At 42.2% G+C, this 18321-nt stretch overlaps 1 protein-coding gene across 3 annotated transcripts in view; it reads left to right on the plus strand.

Moving 5' to 3' along the window:
• PPP2R2C (protein phosphatase 2 regulatory subunit Bgamma) overlaps positions 1 to 18321 on the plus strand; it is a 128208-nt gene that overhangs the window by 16090 nt on the left and 93797 nt on the right. Inside the window, exon 2 of one of the 3 annotated variants that reach the window (XM_063457767.1) lies at positions 11179 to 11310. The exons of the other annotated variants lie outside the window; for them this stretch is intronic. Coding sequence (XP_063313837.1) covers positions 11301 to 11310 — 10 coding nt within the window. The 5' untranslated portion in view covers positions 11179 to 11300. The remainder of the gene's footprint in view (positions 1 to 11178; positions 11311 to 18321) is intronic. 3 annotated transcript variants of the gene reach the window in all.

The raw sequence follows: 18321 nt of genomic DNA on the forward strand, positions 1-18321 counted from the left end.
TGATCTGTTCACCTCAATAGTACAGACGCATAATCCGACATGGGCTGATTGCCAGCAGTTACTAATGACTTTATTTAACAATGAGGAAAGGACAAGAATAAATCAAGCAGCCATTAAAGCATTAGAGGATAGAGCCCGTGCTTTGAACCAAGCCAATCCAGCAGCATGGGCCGCGACACACTATCCCAACACCGATCCCGATTGGAACGTAAATGGTGCTGATATGGTTCAACTCAGAGCCTATAGAGACGCTATAATTGCTGGCATGAAAGCCGGAGGAAAGAAAGCCATTAACATGTCGAAGACAGTTGAGGTGATCCAGAAAAGCGATGAAGCGCCCAGTGTCTTTTATGACCGATTATTGGAGGCATACCGCTTGTATACCCCCTTTAATCCGGAAGACGCAGACAATTCCCGAATGGTTAACTCCGCCTTTGTCAGCCAAGCATACGGAGATATTAAGCGCAAGCTACAAAAGTTAGAAGGGTTTGCAGGTATGTCCATCACCCAACTAATGGAGGTAGCAAATAAGGTCTATATGAACAGGGATACAGAAAGTAAGAAAGAGGAAGAGCGCAAGATGCGTAAAAAGGCTGATATGCTAGCGGTAGCGATCGCAGGCGTAGATAAACGGGGCCCAGATAGAGGCAATAATAGATGGAGTAGGGAGCCTTTGAGTAGGGATCAATGCGCGTATTGCAAGGAAGAAGGGCATTGGAGGAACGAATGTCCGCAAAGAGAGCAGTACGAGAGAGACCAACCCAGGGCAGGCTACGGAAACTTTAGAGGTAGAGCGAGAGGTAGAGGAGGCCCCGGAGGGAGTAATGGTTATAGAGGGAGTAATGGGAACAGAGGAAGTGTTAGGGAAGACAGGTATATTCCAGCAGCGCAAAGGTCCCGCGATAGAGAAGGTAGGGACTTTGTAGGATTGGCTGACACTGTCATGGAGGACTATTGATACCGACCGGGCTCCATCCCCCTTGGTCGAGCGGAGCCTATGGTCGATGTATCAATAGGGGGGAAAAGGAGTGCGTTCATGATCGACACTGGTGCTGAACATTCAGTGGTGACTAATCTAGTTGCTCCTCCATCTGGAAGGACTATTACTGTGATAGGAGCAACTGGAAGAAGTGCTGAAAAACCGGTTCTTAAAAGTCGACTCTGTACATTGGGAGGCCACGTAGTAAAACACCAATTCCTTTATATGCCTGAATGTCCAGTCCAATTGCTGGGACGTGATATGCTATCAAAATTACAAGCGCAGATTACGTTCCTACCAAATGGAACAACATCCTTAAAGTTTAATGGACCTTCAGGTATTATGACTTTATCCGTACCAAAGGAAGAAGAGTGGCGACTTTATACAGTGTTGACTAGCCAAAACCCTAGGAGTGATGAGACATTGTTTAACATACCAGGAGTTTGGGCAGAGAACAACCCACCAGGACTGGCCCGCAATATTCCACCAATAAAAATTGAACTGAAACATGGGGTTTATCCAGTGAGCCTAAGACAATATCACATTCCGCAGAAGGCTAAGAAGAACATCCAATCCTATCTGGATAAGTTCATACGGTATGGTATCCTAAAATTCTGTACTTCCCCCTGGAACACCCCATTGCTGCCTGTTCAAAAGCCCGGTACAGATGAGTATCGACCTGTACAGGACTTAAGAGCAGTCAATGATGCGGTTGTTAGCATACATCCAGTTGTACCCAATCCATATAACCTGCTTGCTTTAATTCCGGGCGGGGCTACTTACTTCACAGTCTTAGATCTCAAAGATGCCTTCTTTTGCCTCCGAATTGCCGCAGAAAGCCAATGTATTTTCGCTTTCCAATGGGAGAACGCTGTAACGGGCTCAAAACGCCAAATGACTTGGACAAGACTGCCCCAAGGGTTTAAAAATTCACCTACCCTATTTGGTTCAGCTCTAAGTCAAGATCTACTGGATTTCGAGTCTATCCCAGGAGAATGTGTATTGTTACAATATGTAGATGACTTGTTGATAGCAGCAGTTACAAAAGAAAAATGTCAGCAAGCAACGCACGATCTACTACATATTCTCTGGAAGGCAGGATACAAGGTGTCCAGGAAGAAGGCTCAGTTGTGTTTGCCAACTGTCAAGTATCTGGGATTCCATATCTCTGAAGGTCAAAGGATTATGGGGCCAGAGAGAAAAGAAGCTGTCTGCCAAATACCAATACCCAAGAATAGAAGACAAGTGCGAGAATTCTTGGGGGCAGCAGGCTTCTGTAGGATATGGATTCCCAGCTATGCGATACTGGCAAAACCTCTGTACGCAGCCATCAAAGGTACAGAGCACGACCCCTTCTTATGGACCCAAGAACAGCAAACGGCATTTGAAGATGTGAAGAAGGCTTTGATGAGTGCCCCAGCATTAGGTCTACCTGATCACACACGACCATTCTACTTATATGTACACGAGCAAAGAAGAATGGCTGTGGGAGTATTGACACAGTACTTGGGATCATGGCAAAGACCTGTTGCCTACATGTCTAAGCAACTGGATGCAGTGGCCAGCGGACTTCCACCTTGTCTAAGAGCCGTAGCTGCAGCCGCCCTGCTAGTAGCTGAAGCCGATAAACTCACTCTGGGTCAAGAACTTTATGTACGAGTCCCACATGCAGTACAGACGTTGTTGGATTACAAAGGAAATCATTGGTTTAGTAACAGCCGTATGACCAAGTATCAAGCAATGTTGTGTGAAAACCCAAGAGTGCATTTAGAGACTGTAAACACCTTAAATCCAGCTACCCTTTTGCCGCAACCTACTGAAAGTCAACATGATTGTTTGGAAGTAATGGATGAAGTATTTTCAAGTAGACCAGATCTTCGTGATTTTCCCATCCAGAACCCCGATGTTCAATATTACACCGACGGCAGTAGTTATGTGAAAGAAGGGATCCGCTATGCAGGATATGCAGTGACAACAATAGACAAGGTGATAGAAGCTCGGCCACTGGCGAAAGGAACATCAGCACAAAAGGCAGAATTAATAGCACTAACACGAGCGTTACAATTGGCTGAAGGTTTAAGAGTAAATATCTATACGGACTCTAAGTATGCGTTTTTAACCACTCATGCCCACGGAGCTTTGTATAAAGAAAGAGGACTACTGAATTCAGAAGGCAAAGAAATCAAGTACGCAGCTGAAATCCTACAACTATTGGAAGCAGTGTGGGAGCCGAAAGAAGTCGGTATCATACATTGTCGAGCGCATCTGAGAGGAGATGGTGATGTAACCAAGGGAAATCGGATGGCAGATAGTGCAGCTAAGCGTGCTGCTGAATCAGGAAGACAGGAGTATGTGGGGCATATAGCTGCTCTTATACCAACTCCACTGTCCCAATGGACTCCAGTTTATACAGCTCAAGAAGAGGAGTGGTTAAAGACTGAACCGGGAAAGTATTTGGAGAACAAGTGGTATCAGCTAGAAGATGGAAGAATAGTCATACCAGCATCACTAGCGGTAGAAATTGTCCAAAATTATCACAACGGGACACATTCTGGGAGAGACAGTACTGAAGAATCTCTCAGGAAACATTTCTACATACCAAGATTGTCCAACTTGACTCAGGCCATTGTACGCAGATGTGTAACGTGTGCTAAGAATAATGCAAGACAAGGACCAGTAAAGCCACCAGGAGTCCAGTTTATGGGGGGACTCCCCATGTCCGATCTACAAATAGACTTTACAGTAATGCCTAAATCGGGTGGACATCGTTACCTGTTGGTAATTGTGTGCACCTATTCAGGCTGGGTAGAAGCATGTCCTACTCGTACAGAGAAAGCAGGAGAAGTTGTAAGATTCCTGCTACGAGAAATAATACCCCGATATGGACTACCCTGTTCTATAGGATCGGACAATGGTCCAGCTTTTGTTCATCAGTGCCTACAACAACTGACTCATATGCTTGGTATAAAGTGGAGGCTTCATACTGCATATAGACCCCAGAGTTCTGGTAAGGTAGAGAGAATGAATAGAACTATAAAGAACCAGTTGGCTAAAATGTGTCAGGAAACCCAACTTAAGTGGAACGTTCTCTTACCCATAGCTTTATTGCGAATCCGCAGTACCCCTACCAGAAGGATGGGCCTCTCTCCTTTTGAAATCATGTATGGGCGACCACCTCCCGTACTTGGTAACTTAAGGGGGGACTTGAGTCAGTTGGGAGAAGGAATTACCCGGCAGCAGGTTGTAGAGTTGGGTAAGACTATGGAGGAGGTACAGAAATGGGTACAAGATAGATTACCTGTGAATATTTATCCCCCTGTTCATAGTTATCATCCAGGAGACCAAGTGTGGATTAAAGAGTGGAATAATGTACCGTTAGGGCCCAAGTGGAGAGGTCCTTATGTTGTTCTTTTGTCTACCCCTACAGCGATAAAAGTAGCCGAAGTAACTCCGTGGATACATCACTCCAGGGTTAAACCAGCAGCAGTCGATTCTTGGCAAATTACAGCAGATCCAGAGAATCCCTGCAAGATCCGGTTGAAACGCACTACTCAGTCGGAGTAACGAGGAATTATTGTGGATTACAAATTTTATTGTTACAGGTGTGAGTGAGAAGGCCATAATAAAGCCTGTCCGCTTACCAACACATAGTGTATAAGCCAGGAAAGTCTCGAAGGGACACCTGTGAAGACGAGCAGAACTCCATTCCCTGCAGCCCTCACATCCTGGAAGCTGAGGTTCCATCGCACGGACGAAGACTGAGGATGACGGCGAAAGATGTGCTTTTGATTGTGTTTATTTATATGTGTTTTTATATTCAGGAAGGTAGAGGTACCGACACTCCTAGCTGTGAGGTATGCATTAAGACTACGAGAACAGGTAACCATATTTCCCAAACCCTAATTTGGCATTCACAATACGAATGTAAAGGAGAGGTATCAAGATGTAGATACCTAAATATAGACTATAGTGTGTGCCATTTAGGAGTAGGAGAACCTAAGTGCTTCAGTCCAGAGTATCAACCTCGTACAATTTGGTTGACTCTCAGGAATGGAGATCCTCAGGGGACCCTAATTAATAAGACGGTGTTAGAATCCGTACATTCTTCGGGTGTTCTGCTATTTGATGCATGTAAGGCGATATCAAGTGGTAGAAAACCGTGGAATGTATGTGGGGATCTTAGATGGGAGAGGACGTATGGGTCTAATGATAAATATATTTGTCCCAGTAGTAAAAATAAATATGTGAGTCCTAGATGCCCAAATAAAGACTATAACTTTTGTCCATATTGGTCTTGTGTGGGGTGGGCGACTTGGGGACAGACAGTAGATAAAGACATGATAGTGACTAAGTTGCCGACTAGCCCTTATTGTAAGTCTATGGAATGCAACCCAGTCCATATACTTATTAATAACCCCGACAAGTTCCTCCTAGATAAGTATGGAAATTTATTTGGGTTTCAGATATACGGGACGGGTTTAGATCCTGGGACATTATTGTTTATAGGAATAGAGACTGATACGGTATCCTCCCAGACTCATCAAGTATACCATTCCTTTTATGAAGAGATGAGTATAGATAATAAGATCCCCCATAACGCTAAAAACCTGTTCATTGACCTAGCTGAAAGTATTGCCGGTAGTCTTAATGTTACCAACTGCTATGTGTGTGGAGGTACTAACATGGGAGACCAATGGCCTTGGGAAGCAAAGGAGGTAATGTCCGGTTCTGAGGCAGTTGACCAACTAATATCTACACAAGCCGATTATCATTTGAGTGTTAGAGGTAAATCTGAGTGGAGATTAAAGACCTCCATCATAGGTTATGTTTGCATAGCAAGGAAAGGAATAATGTATAATACTTCTGTAGGAGAATTAACTTGTCTAGGGCAAAAAGCTTATGATGATGATACTAAAAATACAACTTGGTGGTCGGCTTCAAATGTCTCAGAACCATCTAACCCGTTTGCTAGATATGCCAGTTTAAAGGATGTGTGGTTTGATTTATCCATCACATCTACCTGGAGAGCCCCAGCAAATTTGTACTGGATCTGTGGTAAGAAAGCCTATTCGGAGTTGCCACAGGACTGGGAAGGGGCATGTGTGTTGGGTATGCTCAAACCATCCTTCTTCTTGTTACCGATTGAAACAGGTGAGACTTTAGGTGTTAAAGTGTATGATGTGAATCATAGGAAGAAAAGGGGACCCTTAGAGATAGGCACCTGGGAAGATAATGAATGGCCTCCCCAGCGTATCATAGATTATTATGGGCCAGCCACGTGGGCAGAAGATGGTACCTTTGGTTATAGAACCCCAATTTATATGCTCAACCGTATTATAAGATTACAGGCGGTGGTTGAGATTATTACTAATGAGACCTCACAAGCACTCAATCTTCTAGCGAAGCATAATACCAGGATGAGGACAGCAGTGTACCAAAATAGATTAGCCTTGGATTACCTTTTGGCAGTAGAGGGAGGTGTATGTGGGAAGTTTAACCTGAGCAATTGCTGTCTTCAAATAGATGACGAAGGGCAAGCAATAGCTGAGCTTACTAGCCATATGGTTAAACTAGTGCATGTGCCTACTCAGGTATGGAAAGGGTACAATCCAAGTAGTTGGTTTGGTAGCTGGTATGAGTGGTTTGGAGGGCTTAAGGCAGTGGTAGGTGGAGTCCTACTGATTTTACTGTTGTGTCTACTCCTACCGTGTCTTATACCCTTAGTAGTTAGGTCTGTGCAAAGCCTGATAGGAAGTATAGCAGAGAGGAAGGCTGCTGCACAGATAATGGCGATATATAAGTATAAGGCTCTAGATCAAGGAGAACCAATGCAGGAAGATGAGTGTTAAAAGATTCACATCATAAGATAAGTCTGGTCTGGTTCATGGTAACCTGAGGTATATGCAAACCAAGGTTAAGTGATGCCTCAAGTAATTGTGAAATATCAGAGGCATCAAAGGGGGGAATGTGATGTAATTCCAGTAAAATACAAGTTTAGCAGGCTAAGATTGCCACAAGGCATATGTATGTATATGTGTTTGTAGTATCAGTTAGTTAATTACACGTAGCTAAGATACTGTTATCACTGTACTGACCAGGTGCAGGAATGTAAGAACTGGAATTACGCGTCCCTCTCCTTTGTATCAGATGAGCCACGTGGTTAGACCGGATGGATGAGTTTAGACTCTATTTATTAAATAGGTTAAGGGTATGTGTGGGTGTAGTTAATTGTGGGAGGAGCTACAGTGCTATATAAGGAATGTACTCTATGTATTCAGTACTCAGACTTTGCTGTATTTTGGTGACGCTAGTCCCTCTGAGTCCCGATCGGTGATCCAATAAAGAATCTCTTCCTTCCTGAAGAAACCTGTGTCCATCTCTCTGTGCTTGGCTTCCGTCAGTTTCTCCGGTATCACAGCTAATTAAGCCTTCTTATACCAGAGACCTGCTTACGTTAACTCATGCACTTCCATTGCATGTAGTGAAACGATATCCATTAGTTAAGTGAAAACCAATAGTTCTTTTTGAGAAAAATGTAAGGTGTACAAAAAGTTAGTTTTGAAAGGATGTGCTGTAAAGTAACATGCCCTTGTATAAAAATTCCCATAATTTCTTGATGGGAAACTGTGGTTAAAAATAAGCCCCTATTTCTAATGCAATGCTGATATTGGAGGGTATGCATCCCTGGCCTTTAGAATGACTGAGAAAGTTTGGAAACTGCCTGCTGTGAGATCTATCCCATTGTCTTCAGATACATTTCAGAAGTTTGTGATCCAGGCTAACACACACAAATCTGGAATCTTTCTATAATTAGCCCATTTTAGTGGTTGTCCCATTTTGAGGTGAAGCTGGCCAAAGAGAGGTTATAGCCTACGAGGTGAGTTCCCAGGAAAGTCTATTAGATTATAGAACTGGGTCTATATCGCATTATCTTTGTAATTGCATGCATCTTACATTAGTAATTAAATCTTCTAGAGTTGCCAGAGCTCGTTTATCTCTAGTAATAGAACTCACAGGTGTGAAAAATCTTTAATCTGTGTGGGAATTTGTCATTCTTGTTTTACTGTTACTTACAAATTAACATCACACGCAGATATTTTTAGTGTTTCATATTTTATTCCTCTTAAACTGAAGTCTCCCTGGGCTTCATATAATGGCTTTACACTTTGCAACTTTGGAAAGTATGAACTCAAAACAGGGAGGTGGGCCCATCTAGTGAAAAATGGCTGGCCACTGTGTGTGAAGGGGGCAGGCCTGTGCGTGCGTGTTAGCGTGTGCATGCATGCCAGTCTGACAGCAGCAGTGATCAACGCCACTCAAGGTTGCCCACACAGAGTTTTTCTGCAGTGCCTCGCTCATGGGCTTCAAGGGTCACTTCAGTAATTTTAGTGCAACTGAATAGATATTACCTAGATAACTATAGTCAGTTATTGGTTATGCTACAATCATCTCAGGGAGTGACTTTTATTTTAATGCCCTGTGAGTACTCTGTGCAGCCCAAGTGTCCTAAGTGTTTTTAGTGATGCGCTTGTCCTTTCTAGGGACATTTCCCTTGTCTCCCATGAATTTGGACTCTAACAAGGTATACAAGCCTCAAACTGTTAATATCTTGTCTCACTCATACCCATTGGAAGGTATTGGTCTGAAATGAGGATGGCGGGTGTTGAAGCCACAATCTGAGGGGGTGGGGGTGGGGGTGGCATGCCAGCCAGGGAAGCATACACTACCCATGCACTGAGCATGTTTAATGATGCACTCTGTTTTATTTGGGGACTTGTACCAGCCTGTGATAGGACTGTCCCATCAATTTTGTGACATTTTGGAGGTAAGTGTTTTGGCTATTATCAGTTAATTTTTATTTTAATGCAGACAATCACTGGCACTCATCCGTCACAGATTACAACTCCCATATTTTTTTTTTTTATTGGTTTTCATCCTATCAGTAGTACATTTATTTGCAATTTGGACCAGATATTGTATTAATTTATTAATTTATGTATTTTCAAAGAAATGTTAAAGTAGGTAACACAGCTTCCCATCATGACAGAATACTGTTGGCGTCTGTGTAAAATAGCTCCCATCACACCCAGCCACCTGCCCAGACCAGATGATGATTCCTTGAGGAGTATGTGAGAGATTTATATCAATACATCATTGTATTATTATGGTCCTGTTTGTATAGATTTGCATAACCAAATTTCGCAAATATGAATAAAAGTGTAAAAGAAATTGATTTATGGAATATAAAGAAATTTGTATAGTTCAACAATGTTGAAAATTCGTATGCACCGGCGTCATTTCCTTTTTTTGTCTTACATCTTTTAAGTGATCAGTAAGTGCGTTCACGAGCATGTGCCAAAGGAAATTGCTCCCATTAAACTCTCTCTTAGAATAAACTTTACATTAGTCAGTAGATCTTAAAATCCATCTGTGCATGAGAACAAAACTTTTTCCTAGGACGTGCATGTTTTAAGACTTTTTGTTGTATTTATTAATCCATTTCTTTTACACCATCTGTCATGATACTTTTAAGTGCCAGTATCTGCAGCAGAAGTCAGAAGGACTGCTATGACAAAAATAAAAATCGTATGTCATTTCGTAGAGAATTTAGGTGACACCCTAGGCTGGAGGCTGAATGTATAAAATATGGAATGTATTTAAATGCTAAAAAAAAAAAAAAAATCACCTATAGCGTTTGCAACATCTGCACTGAATTCCCACCAGACCAGGAAGTAGCTCACCCAATAAAAAAATGCCTTCATTTTTTATAGTGAGAACTGAGCATATTGCACGAATTTCTACTAAACAGGAGTTTTTTGGAACATGTAGTTGAACATTTACAATCATTTTCATGCACCATAACCTGTTCTAAGACAGTGGGTTATTTTGATGCGTGGAATGTCCCTTTTAAGTAGATTCTATGAATTGCGTTAGACATTTAGCATGTTCGGCTGTTCAGGATTATGTATCGTCAGTTAATATGTTTTCAGTGATTGCTGTTAAGTGGCTGCAACTATACGTAAAATCATTTTACTTTGGTATTTTTTGATATATTGAGATATTTTTATATATGAAATATTTTTGATATTTTAATACTTGGGGGGAAAAAAAGTGTATCCAAAAATATTAAATCAAGGCATTGGCTTGTTATGTTATATGGTCCCTTCAAGCGTGGTTATAGTTGAAACAATTCCCTATAGAGGTACAATACATACTCAAAAACAGACTTCCGCATTCCATTATTAACACAAATTCTTTACTGCACCGTACTGACACAGAGTTATTTACTAAAGTGAGAATTTTAAATGTAAGGCCGGAGAAATTGAACTAGAAGCACAACTGACAAATAATTTTTTTTCAGTTCAGTTATTTTGATCTTAAATGTAAAAAATCTCTTTGAATTCGCCTTAGATTCAAAGTGTCCCGTACTGCTCTCCCTTTAAGAAATAACACTGTAAAAGAGCTGATTATCAAGCTGAAACAAAATATTGTTGCCTGTACCCTTCTCTGCATTTAAACTTATAGAAAAGAAGGACTACTAGGTTGTCTAAGCTCTCAAATAATAAAAAAAAAAAATATCAGTGTATCTTCCAAATGCTGACTTTTTCAGATGTGGGCGAAGCAACATTCTATTATCGTGGACCAGGAGTGGTCCTTTTTTTTCCTAAAGCATATTGTAGAGAAAAAATATATATATATCTATAGGTTGTATTAAAATTAGAATCTTGGATGTTAAAACTAGGTGAAATAAGGAGGCGCATTATGCAAATTAAACTCGTTCCTTTCAACATCCTATGTCACTGCCTTGACCTAGAGCTTGGTTGTGGGTGAATTTGCACGTCTTATTATTTATGTGTTGAGATACATTCTTTTCATGAAATTACTTTAAAATGGATGGTACGTTTCCCTCAAGTTTTCTACGGTTTTCAATTATCACCACAGGTCCATTTCAAATGAATGGAGATTTTGTAATATTAACTATTTATTCTTTGACTAACAAAATTCCTTTAACCAGTGTGATTTCAGAGAAGTCCAATGTTTGGTTCACAATTAGCGGACCATTGGCATGTGCTCTTTTAATTTCCCCACTGAAGGGAAACCATTAGTGTGGGTTATAGTAATAAATTCAATCCAAATGCATGAAGTGTCTCCTGATTCCGAAAAAAAGATGGTAAGACACTTTCCATCTTATAATTTAGGGGAGAAAAGTGACCTGCCTCTGAGACACCCCAGACTGTGTGGAGGGCATGTACTTCCTACCTTGTGGACTTCCATGAGAGACCATCTCCCAGAATCCCATTGCACTTCACCGGCCTGAAATATGAGCTGTGGTGAGTCACATTGTCCACCTCAGATTGGAGATACATTTCTATGTGCATTCATCATAATTTCTATCTTTTCTAAGCCAAGTCACATTGTTACCTGTGTCATTGAAGCACAAACAATATAATTCTAGTGTAAGCATTAATAAAACGTAGCCCTCCCTTTTGCTATTAATATTTATGTAAAAACATATTAAGAGATGCTTTATTAGAGGATTGTAACAGTCACCTGGGGACTTATGGAACAGTTTACCAGGAGTTGGAGCCCAGTTGCAGGAGATGGCACAAGGAGGAGACAAAATCCAAAAACACAGGGGTCAGACGAGAAGCAGAAGTCAGGGCTGGCAGCGGAGTAACGTAGTCGGTAAAGCAGGCAGAGGTCAGTCAGAGTCCAGGAAATCAGTCAGTAGTGTAGCAAAGATCCGGCAGAAAACACCAAACAGGTACCGATACTAGCTTTCAGGCAGGGCTGGCTTTTACAGCCTGCTAATTAGATGCAGCTGACCCTAATTGGAAAAGGGTTGCAGGTGGATCAGTGCTGCTTAATCCAGGCAAAGGGTCAGGAAGCAGAAAAAATGCAAACAGAAACTGAAGCCCCCTGGTTGATGTCATGGCAGAGAACCTGACTGGGATGCTGGAGCTGTGAGTTCAAACCCAGCCAGGTCTCGTAAAGGGGCGGCCACACCTTGCTGTCTGCAGGGCTCGGGCTGTGCCGTGACAATGATGCTCAATAACATCTTCAAGAGAAGACAATTCAATTTATCTTCAAGAGAAGATAATCAAATAATTAATTTCTACTTACCAAACACAAGATCAGACAATGCTGTTCTAAGCTGAAACTAAGCTTGGTGCTTGTGGAGGTAAATTAAAACATGTTGTTCTCTCAAAGCTCACCATTTTACAGATATTATACATATTATTTATTTTAATTGTTTAAAATATAAATTGCACAAATAATTCTGAAGTAAATAGTGTTGTCCTTTCTGGCATAGCAATCTGTTCTCATGGTCTTCTTCTGGCCTACAACTAGTTAGGTGAAGACACAAGAACATAATGGCTTTAAAGGGACCCTATAGTCAGCAGAGTCACTAGAGCATAATGTAGTGGTCTGGTGTCTATAGCATATCTCTGCAGGCTTTTCAATGTTTACATTACTGTCTAGAAACACCTCTAGTGGCAGTCACTCAGATAGCCACTGGAGGTACTTCCTGTGGGAGCATTAATAAAACTTAGCCCTCCCTGTTGCTATTAATGTTTATGTAAAAACATATTAAGAGATGCTTTATAAGATGATGCTCAATAACATCTTCACCGAGAGAATATTACAATTTTTTCACTTACTGAAGACAAGATCAGCCAATACTGTTGCATGGAGACACAGTACGCTCCCCATAGAGATCTATTAATTCAATACATCTCTATGAGAACATGCTGATTAGTGCAGCATGGCGTTTAGCTGTGCATGCGAAATAGCCTCCCAATGGTTTACTATGGAAAAGCATTGGACTCGCTGAAATCATCAAGACTGATGATTTTGGCCCTGGAAGCGGGGCCAGCTACGACGAGGGAGTAAAGGTTAGTAATATCATCTTTTCACTGCACTCTGAAAGGTGCTAAACAACACTCCAGGACTTTAGTGTTAGGAATGCATGTTTGTATTCCTAACTCTATAGTGTTCTTTTAAAGTTCATGGAAAACTAGAGGTGTTAGCTATTTTGTATGCTGTCAAAGTAAACTTGTTTTGTTTGTTTGCCCTTTTTAACTTCTGGCTTTAGTTCTAAAGGAATGCATTCTTCAGAAATGAAGAATTTATCTTTCTTTTTTTTTTTTTAAATAAGCATGTTCATTTCTTATGATCAATATTCCTTTGAAAACCAAAATGCAATGAAGTAAGTAATGAAGAAATAAAGAAAAAATGTAGTTATAAATTGTTTTAGTTAATAAAACATTTTCACCCATATTTAAAGTGTCTGGCTTTCCCATATTTGTGCTTTTTTTGGAAGAAGGGTTTGCAACAGGTGGTACAGTCTGTTGAGTTGAAGATGAGTTCATGACATCAGGGGTGGAACTTAATTCCATGAGATCAGGATAAAGAAATGTTGGGTAGATACAACACAAGGAATCCATAGGTTTAAGGAGGCACTGGAAGAAATATAAGTAGACGGCTTAGGAAGGGCAATATTACCAAATACTATGGCGATAATCAGATTGGAAAGGAGTATGGGGACATTTGCATGGTTAGGATTATTTGGGGAGTGCACATAAGGAGAGTTCGGGGTTCTGGAAACATCAGCACTGGTTGAAGGCATAGAGTAATACATATGAGAAGTGTGCAGATGCATGTTGCAGAAGAAGTCTTGAGGACAATGTCAAGGGTTAGGGAATCATGGGTGAAGACATAGTAATAAAGGACATAGGGAAAAAAGCATAGTGGTTAAGTGGTCATCGTGAGAAAGACAATAGTAGAGTCTGGGTCAGAGGGGTAATTCCTCCAGGCTGGTCTTAATTATGACTTGTGTGGTCACTCATTTGGAAGCACAGTGCTAGAGCAAAAGATATAGTGGTCAATGACATGAAACAGTGGTAGCATACTGGCATACTTTGCTTTAACTTGATTCTATGATGTCTGTCCCTTCCTTTTTGACTTTTAGGCATAAATCTGCATTCATCGTTTAACGTGACTACTCTGATGTGGGCCTGCCTTCAGTGCATGCTGACATTAGCAGGTTTCAGTAACAGCACAGGGTTTGTTGCATTATACTGCAATCAATACTGTTCTGGAGTTATTTGTGCCAAAGTACCATGGAGAGTTCCTGGCAGGTAACCTGTCTACCGATGAGGCCTGTTAGGAAAGATATTGAGCCAAACCTTATTGATCTGACTTAATTGTGGAAATCATAGAGAGGACATGAACTATTTGTGAGAAGGGTGTAATTGAATGGAAGAAGGGGAGTAAACGTAAGAGAAAATAGTTATTCTGGGAATAGGTGGATGAGGGGAACCTAGTACTCTGGGGGGAATATGATGAAGGTGATCGTGGCACTGTGGAGTACAAGTCTTGTACTGGTGATGAGGCAATAAGGGGAAGGAGATGGCGTATTTGGTATTGTATTGGGGACAGGAGAGGGTGGAGTGTTCTGTGGAGGAGAGAATGGGAATTGCATCTGGGAGAGGAGAGGAGGAATTGCATTAAGATTTGTGCATTAAAGGGACACTCCACTGCTAAAATACAAAATAAATACAAGTCACTGTTTAGTAGATATACCCCAAAATAAAACTTGCATGTATTTAATCATGTATTTTTTAATTGGGCATATATCTAAAATTAGCTTGCAAAACCTGCAGATATCTTGTCTACTGCCTTTGCAAGCTCTCCCCTTCTAACCCCGCCCAGACTTTCTGTGGCTGTCCAATCACAAACTTCCCAATACAGCTCAATGAGAAACCTTTGTAAGTCAGATGATCTGGGCAATTGCTGCCTCTTGAGGTCAGCTGCATTAAGCTAACAAAACAGTACCTGTTGTCTGATTGAAAGCCAAGGAGGTGTAACCAGGTTAGTTTATAAGAATTTATTTTTTTAATGAAATCTGCATTTTTTGCAAAATGAAAAAAAGAGGACATACTCTTCACACATAAAGCATTTCAGCAAGCTAAAGTTGTTTAGGGGTCCTATAAGTTAATTTGTGCTTGGGATGGTTTGCGGAGATGGAGAATTGCAAAGACAGTGGGAAAAAGCAGGATTGAAGTGGGTATGGGGAGATTTTACTGAAAATCGGGAGAGGAGAGTAAACCGTGCACTGGAGATGTGGATGGAAAGGGTCCTGGAAATGGCGAGAGGCTTTTACTTACTTAATACACAGCTTACGTTTTATTACATCCTACTTTGCATCCTTTACAACTCTTATATCCACAACCTTATCCTTTAATTCATTCAGTAGATAATTGCAAGATGGTACCAAGGAGCTTGTCCATGCTCTAGTAATTTCCTGCATGGTTTATTGTAACCATCTCCTGATTGGTCTTCCCAAAAGCCGTATTGCCCTGCTACAGTCTGTAATGAATGCGGCCACCAGACTGGTTTTACTCTCTAGTTGATTCTCTCACACCTAACCCCTCTGTCAGCCTTTGCATTGGCTTCCTGTATCCTATAGGTGTCCTAACCCATACCTAAAAAAAGCACCGAACTCTTATATCTCTTCACAGATCCATAGATATGCCCCTTCTCTGTCTCTCCACTCTGCCCGTGACCTTATCCTGTCCGCTGCTCGCACCCGAACGGCCAACTCACGCTTGCAGGACTTCTCGCAGGCGGCTCCCTTCCTATGGAATAGTCTGCCTACCGCCATCAGACTCTCCCCTAGTCTTCAATCATTTAAAAAGTGCCTTAAAACCCATCTCTTGAGGAAAGCTTATGGCCTCCCAGAGTAACCTCTACCTCACATACCTGTCCCTTGCTCTCTCCTAAAAGGGCAGCACTTTACTTTCTCCTCCAGCTCTGCTTCACTTCCACCTTATTTGATTGCTGTTTTCTGTCCTAATGTGTTTTATACCCCACCTCCTATAGACCGTGAGCTCATTTGAGCAGGGTCCTCTTCAAGCTATCGTTCCTGTAAGTTTTCTTGAAATTGTCCTATTTATAGTTAAATCCCCCCTCTAATAATATTGTAAAGAGCTACGGCATCTGTTGGTGCTATATAAATGGCGATAATAATAATAATAATGTATTGCTCTGGTTTCGTACATCACAAAATTCTAGTGACCGGCAGGAGAGAAACGCTCCCTCCTACCAGGCCACGTTATGGTTTCCCCGGCGTGAGGCTGTGATAAAATCAGAGGCGGCGAGGGAGCACAGCCACTTGCTGATGCTGTGGGAGCGGGAATATGACGTCATTCCAGCTCCTGGCATCAGTAGGAGGCTCGAGGGAGCAGAGCAGGGAGATCACAGCTCCCTCGCCGCCTCTGATTTACCACACCCACATGCCTCCCAGCAGCCCCACTGGACCCAAGGGACAGATCCACGCCAGCTCTCCAGGTTGGGTGGAAAGTGTTTAATTATACAATATTAATAATTAGTGAGTGTATGTGTGTGCATTTGAGTGCATGTGTGTGCATGTGTGTGCATGTGAGTGTATGAGTGTGCATATGAGTGTATGAGTTGGTCTGTGTGTGTGTCTGTTAGTGTGTGTTTGTGAGTGTCTGTCAAATCAGTGAGAGTATATTTGTCATTAAGTCTGTGTGTGACTATCAGTGTGTTTGTCAATAAGTGTCTGTCAGTGTGTGGGTCTGTCAATGAATGAGTATGTGTCAGATGAGTGAGTCTGTCTGTGATGTCTGTGTGTTTGTCATTGAGTGTGTGTGTAACTGTCAGTGCTTACTTGCCAGTATTTGTCAAATCAGTGAGTCTGTGTCTGTCAGTGACGTCTGCGTGTTTTGTCATTGAGTGTGTGTGACTGTCAGTGTGTATACACCACTGAGTGTAGCGTGGCAGAAAGGAGCGTAGTACAGGAGCTTCTGTTTCCTGTACCAGCCAGACTGACAGGAGATGCTCACTGAGAGAGCACTTCCTGTCAGTCTAGCCGGGTACAGAAAATTTAAGCTCCTGTACGGGGTGAAAGAAACACACACAAAGGCACTGGGGAGAGCAAAAGACGGAAACGGGCTGGGTGAGAAGGAGTCACACAAAGGGGCTGGGAGGAGTAAGACACCAAAATGTGTGAGGATGTTAGAGTGATACAAAGAGGGGGGATAAGAGACACACAAGGGGTGTTGTAAGATATACACAAGGGAGTTGTAAGACACACAATGGTGAAAAATAGGAGATAAGATACACTAAAGGGGGTAAGACATTTAAAAGAGGGGATAAGAATCACAAAAGCGAGGTTAAGAGGCACACAGATGAAGATGTATTTTTTTGGGGGGGGGAGGGAGCAGAAAAATGCATCTTCGCCTATGTACCCAAAAATCTTTGCACCGGCCCTGTACAAAGGCACCTGTCAAGGGGTGAACTATATTGGGCAGCAAGTTAACAATAATTTCTTGAATTTCATGTGTTGGAAGCAAAATGGGTAAGCAAAAAGATCTAAGTGGTTTTGACATAGGCCAAATAGTATGCAGTGGTTAGTACCTACCAAAAGTGGTGCAAGAAAGGACAACCGTGAACCAGCAACAGGTTCATGGATGCCCAGGGGGGAGTGAAGGCTAGCCCATTTGGTCTGATCTCACAGAAGAGCTACTGTAGCTCAAATTGCTGAAAAACATAATGTTAACCATGATAGAAAGATGTCAAAATACACAGTTTATGGCAGTTTGTTGCATATGGGGCTGTGTAGCTGCAGACCGGTCAGCGCCTCCAGTGGGTACGTGAGACCATCAGAACTGGACCATGGAGCAATGGAAGAAGGTTGCCTGGTGTGATGAATCATGTTTTCTTCTAAATCAGGTGGATGGTTGGGTGCGTGTGCATCGTTTACCTGGGGAAGAGATGGCAGCAGCATGCACTACAGGACGAAGACAAGGTGGCGGAGGCAGTGTTATGCTCTGGGCAATGTTCTGCTGGGAAACCTTTGGTCCTGGCATTCATGTGGATGTTACTTTGACTGTACCACCTAGAGATTGTTAAAGGCAAATTACTCCTCTTCATGGCTATGGTATTTCCTGATGGCAGTTGCCTCTTTCAGCAGGATAAAGCACCCTGCCACACTGCAGAAATAGTTCAGTAATGGTTTGGGGAACATGACAAAGAGTCCAAGATGTTGCCTTGGACTCCAAATTACTAGATCTTGGCGGCCTGCCAGCCAAGATGGCTGGAAATGCTTGCTTACTGCTCCAGCATATTCACCTATCAAACTTTATCTGCCCAAACCTGCACCAGGTACAGCTTTTGGAGACCGGTTGCCTGACATGCAGCAAAGCGGGCACATGGGAATACCTGACTCTGGTTGTTCTGCCGGGGGAGCACACAGCTCGGCCCTGCGGCCTACCCTTACGTGAGACCCGATGTCTTGGGGAGACAGCTAATGC

This window comes from Pelobates fuscus, chromosome 6 (assembly GCF_036172605.1).
Source record: "Pelobates fuscus isolate aPelFus1 chromosome 6, aPelFus1.pri, whole genome shotgun sequence".
NCBI lineage: Eukaryota > Metazoa > Chordata > Amphibia > Anura > Pelobatidae > Pelobates > Pelobates fuscus.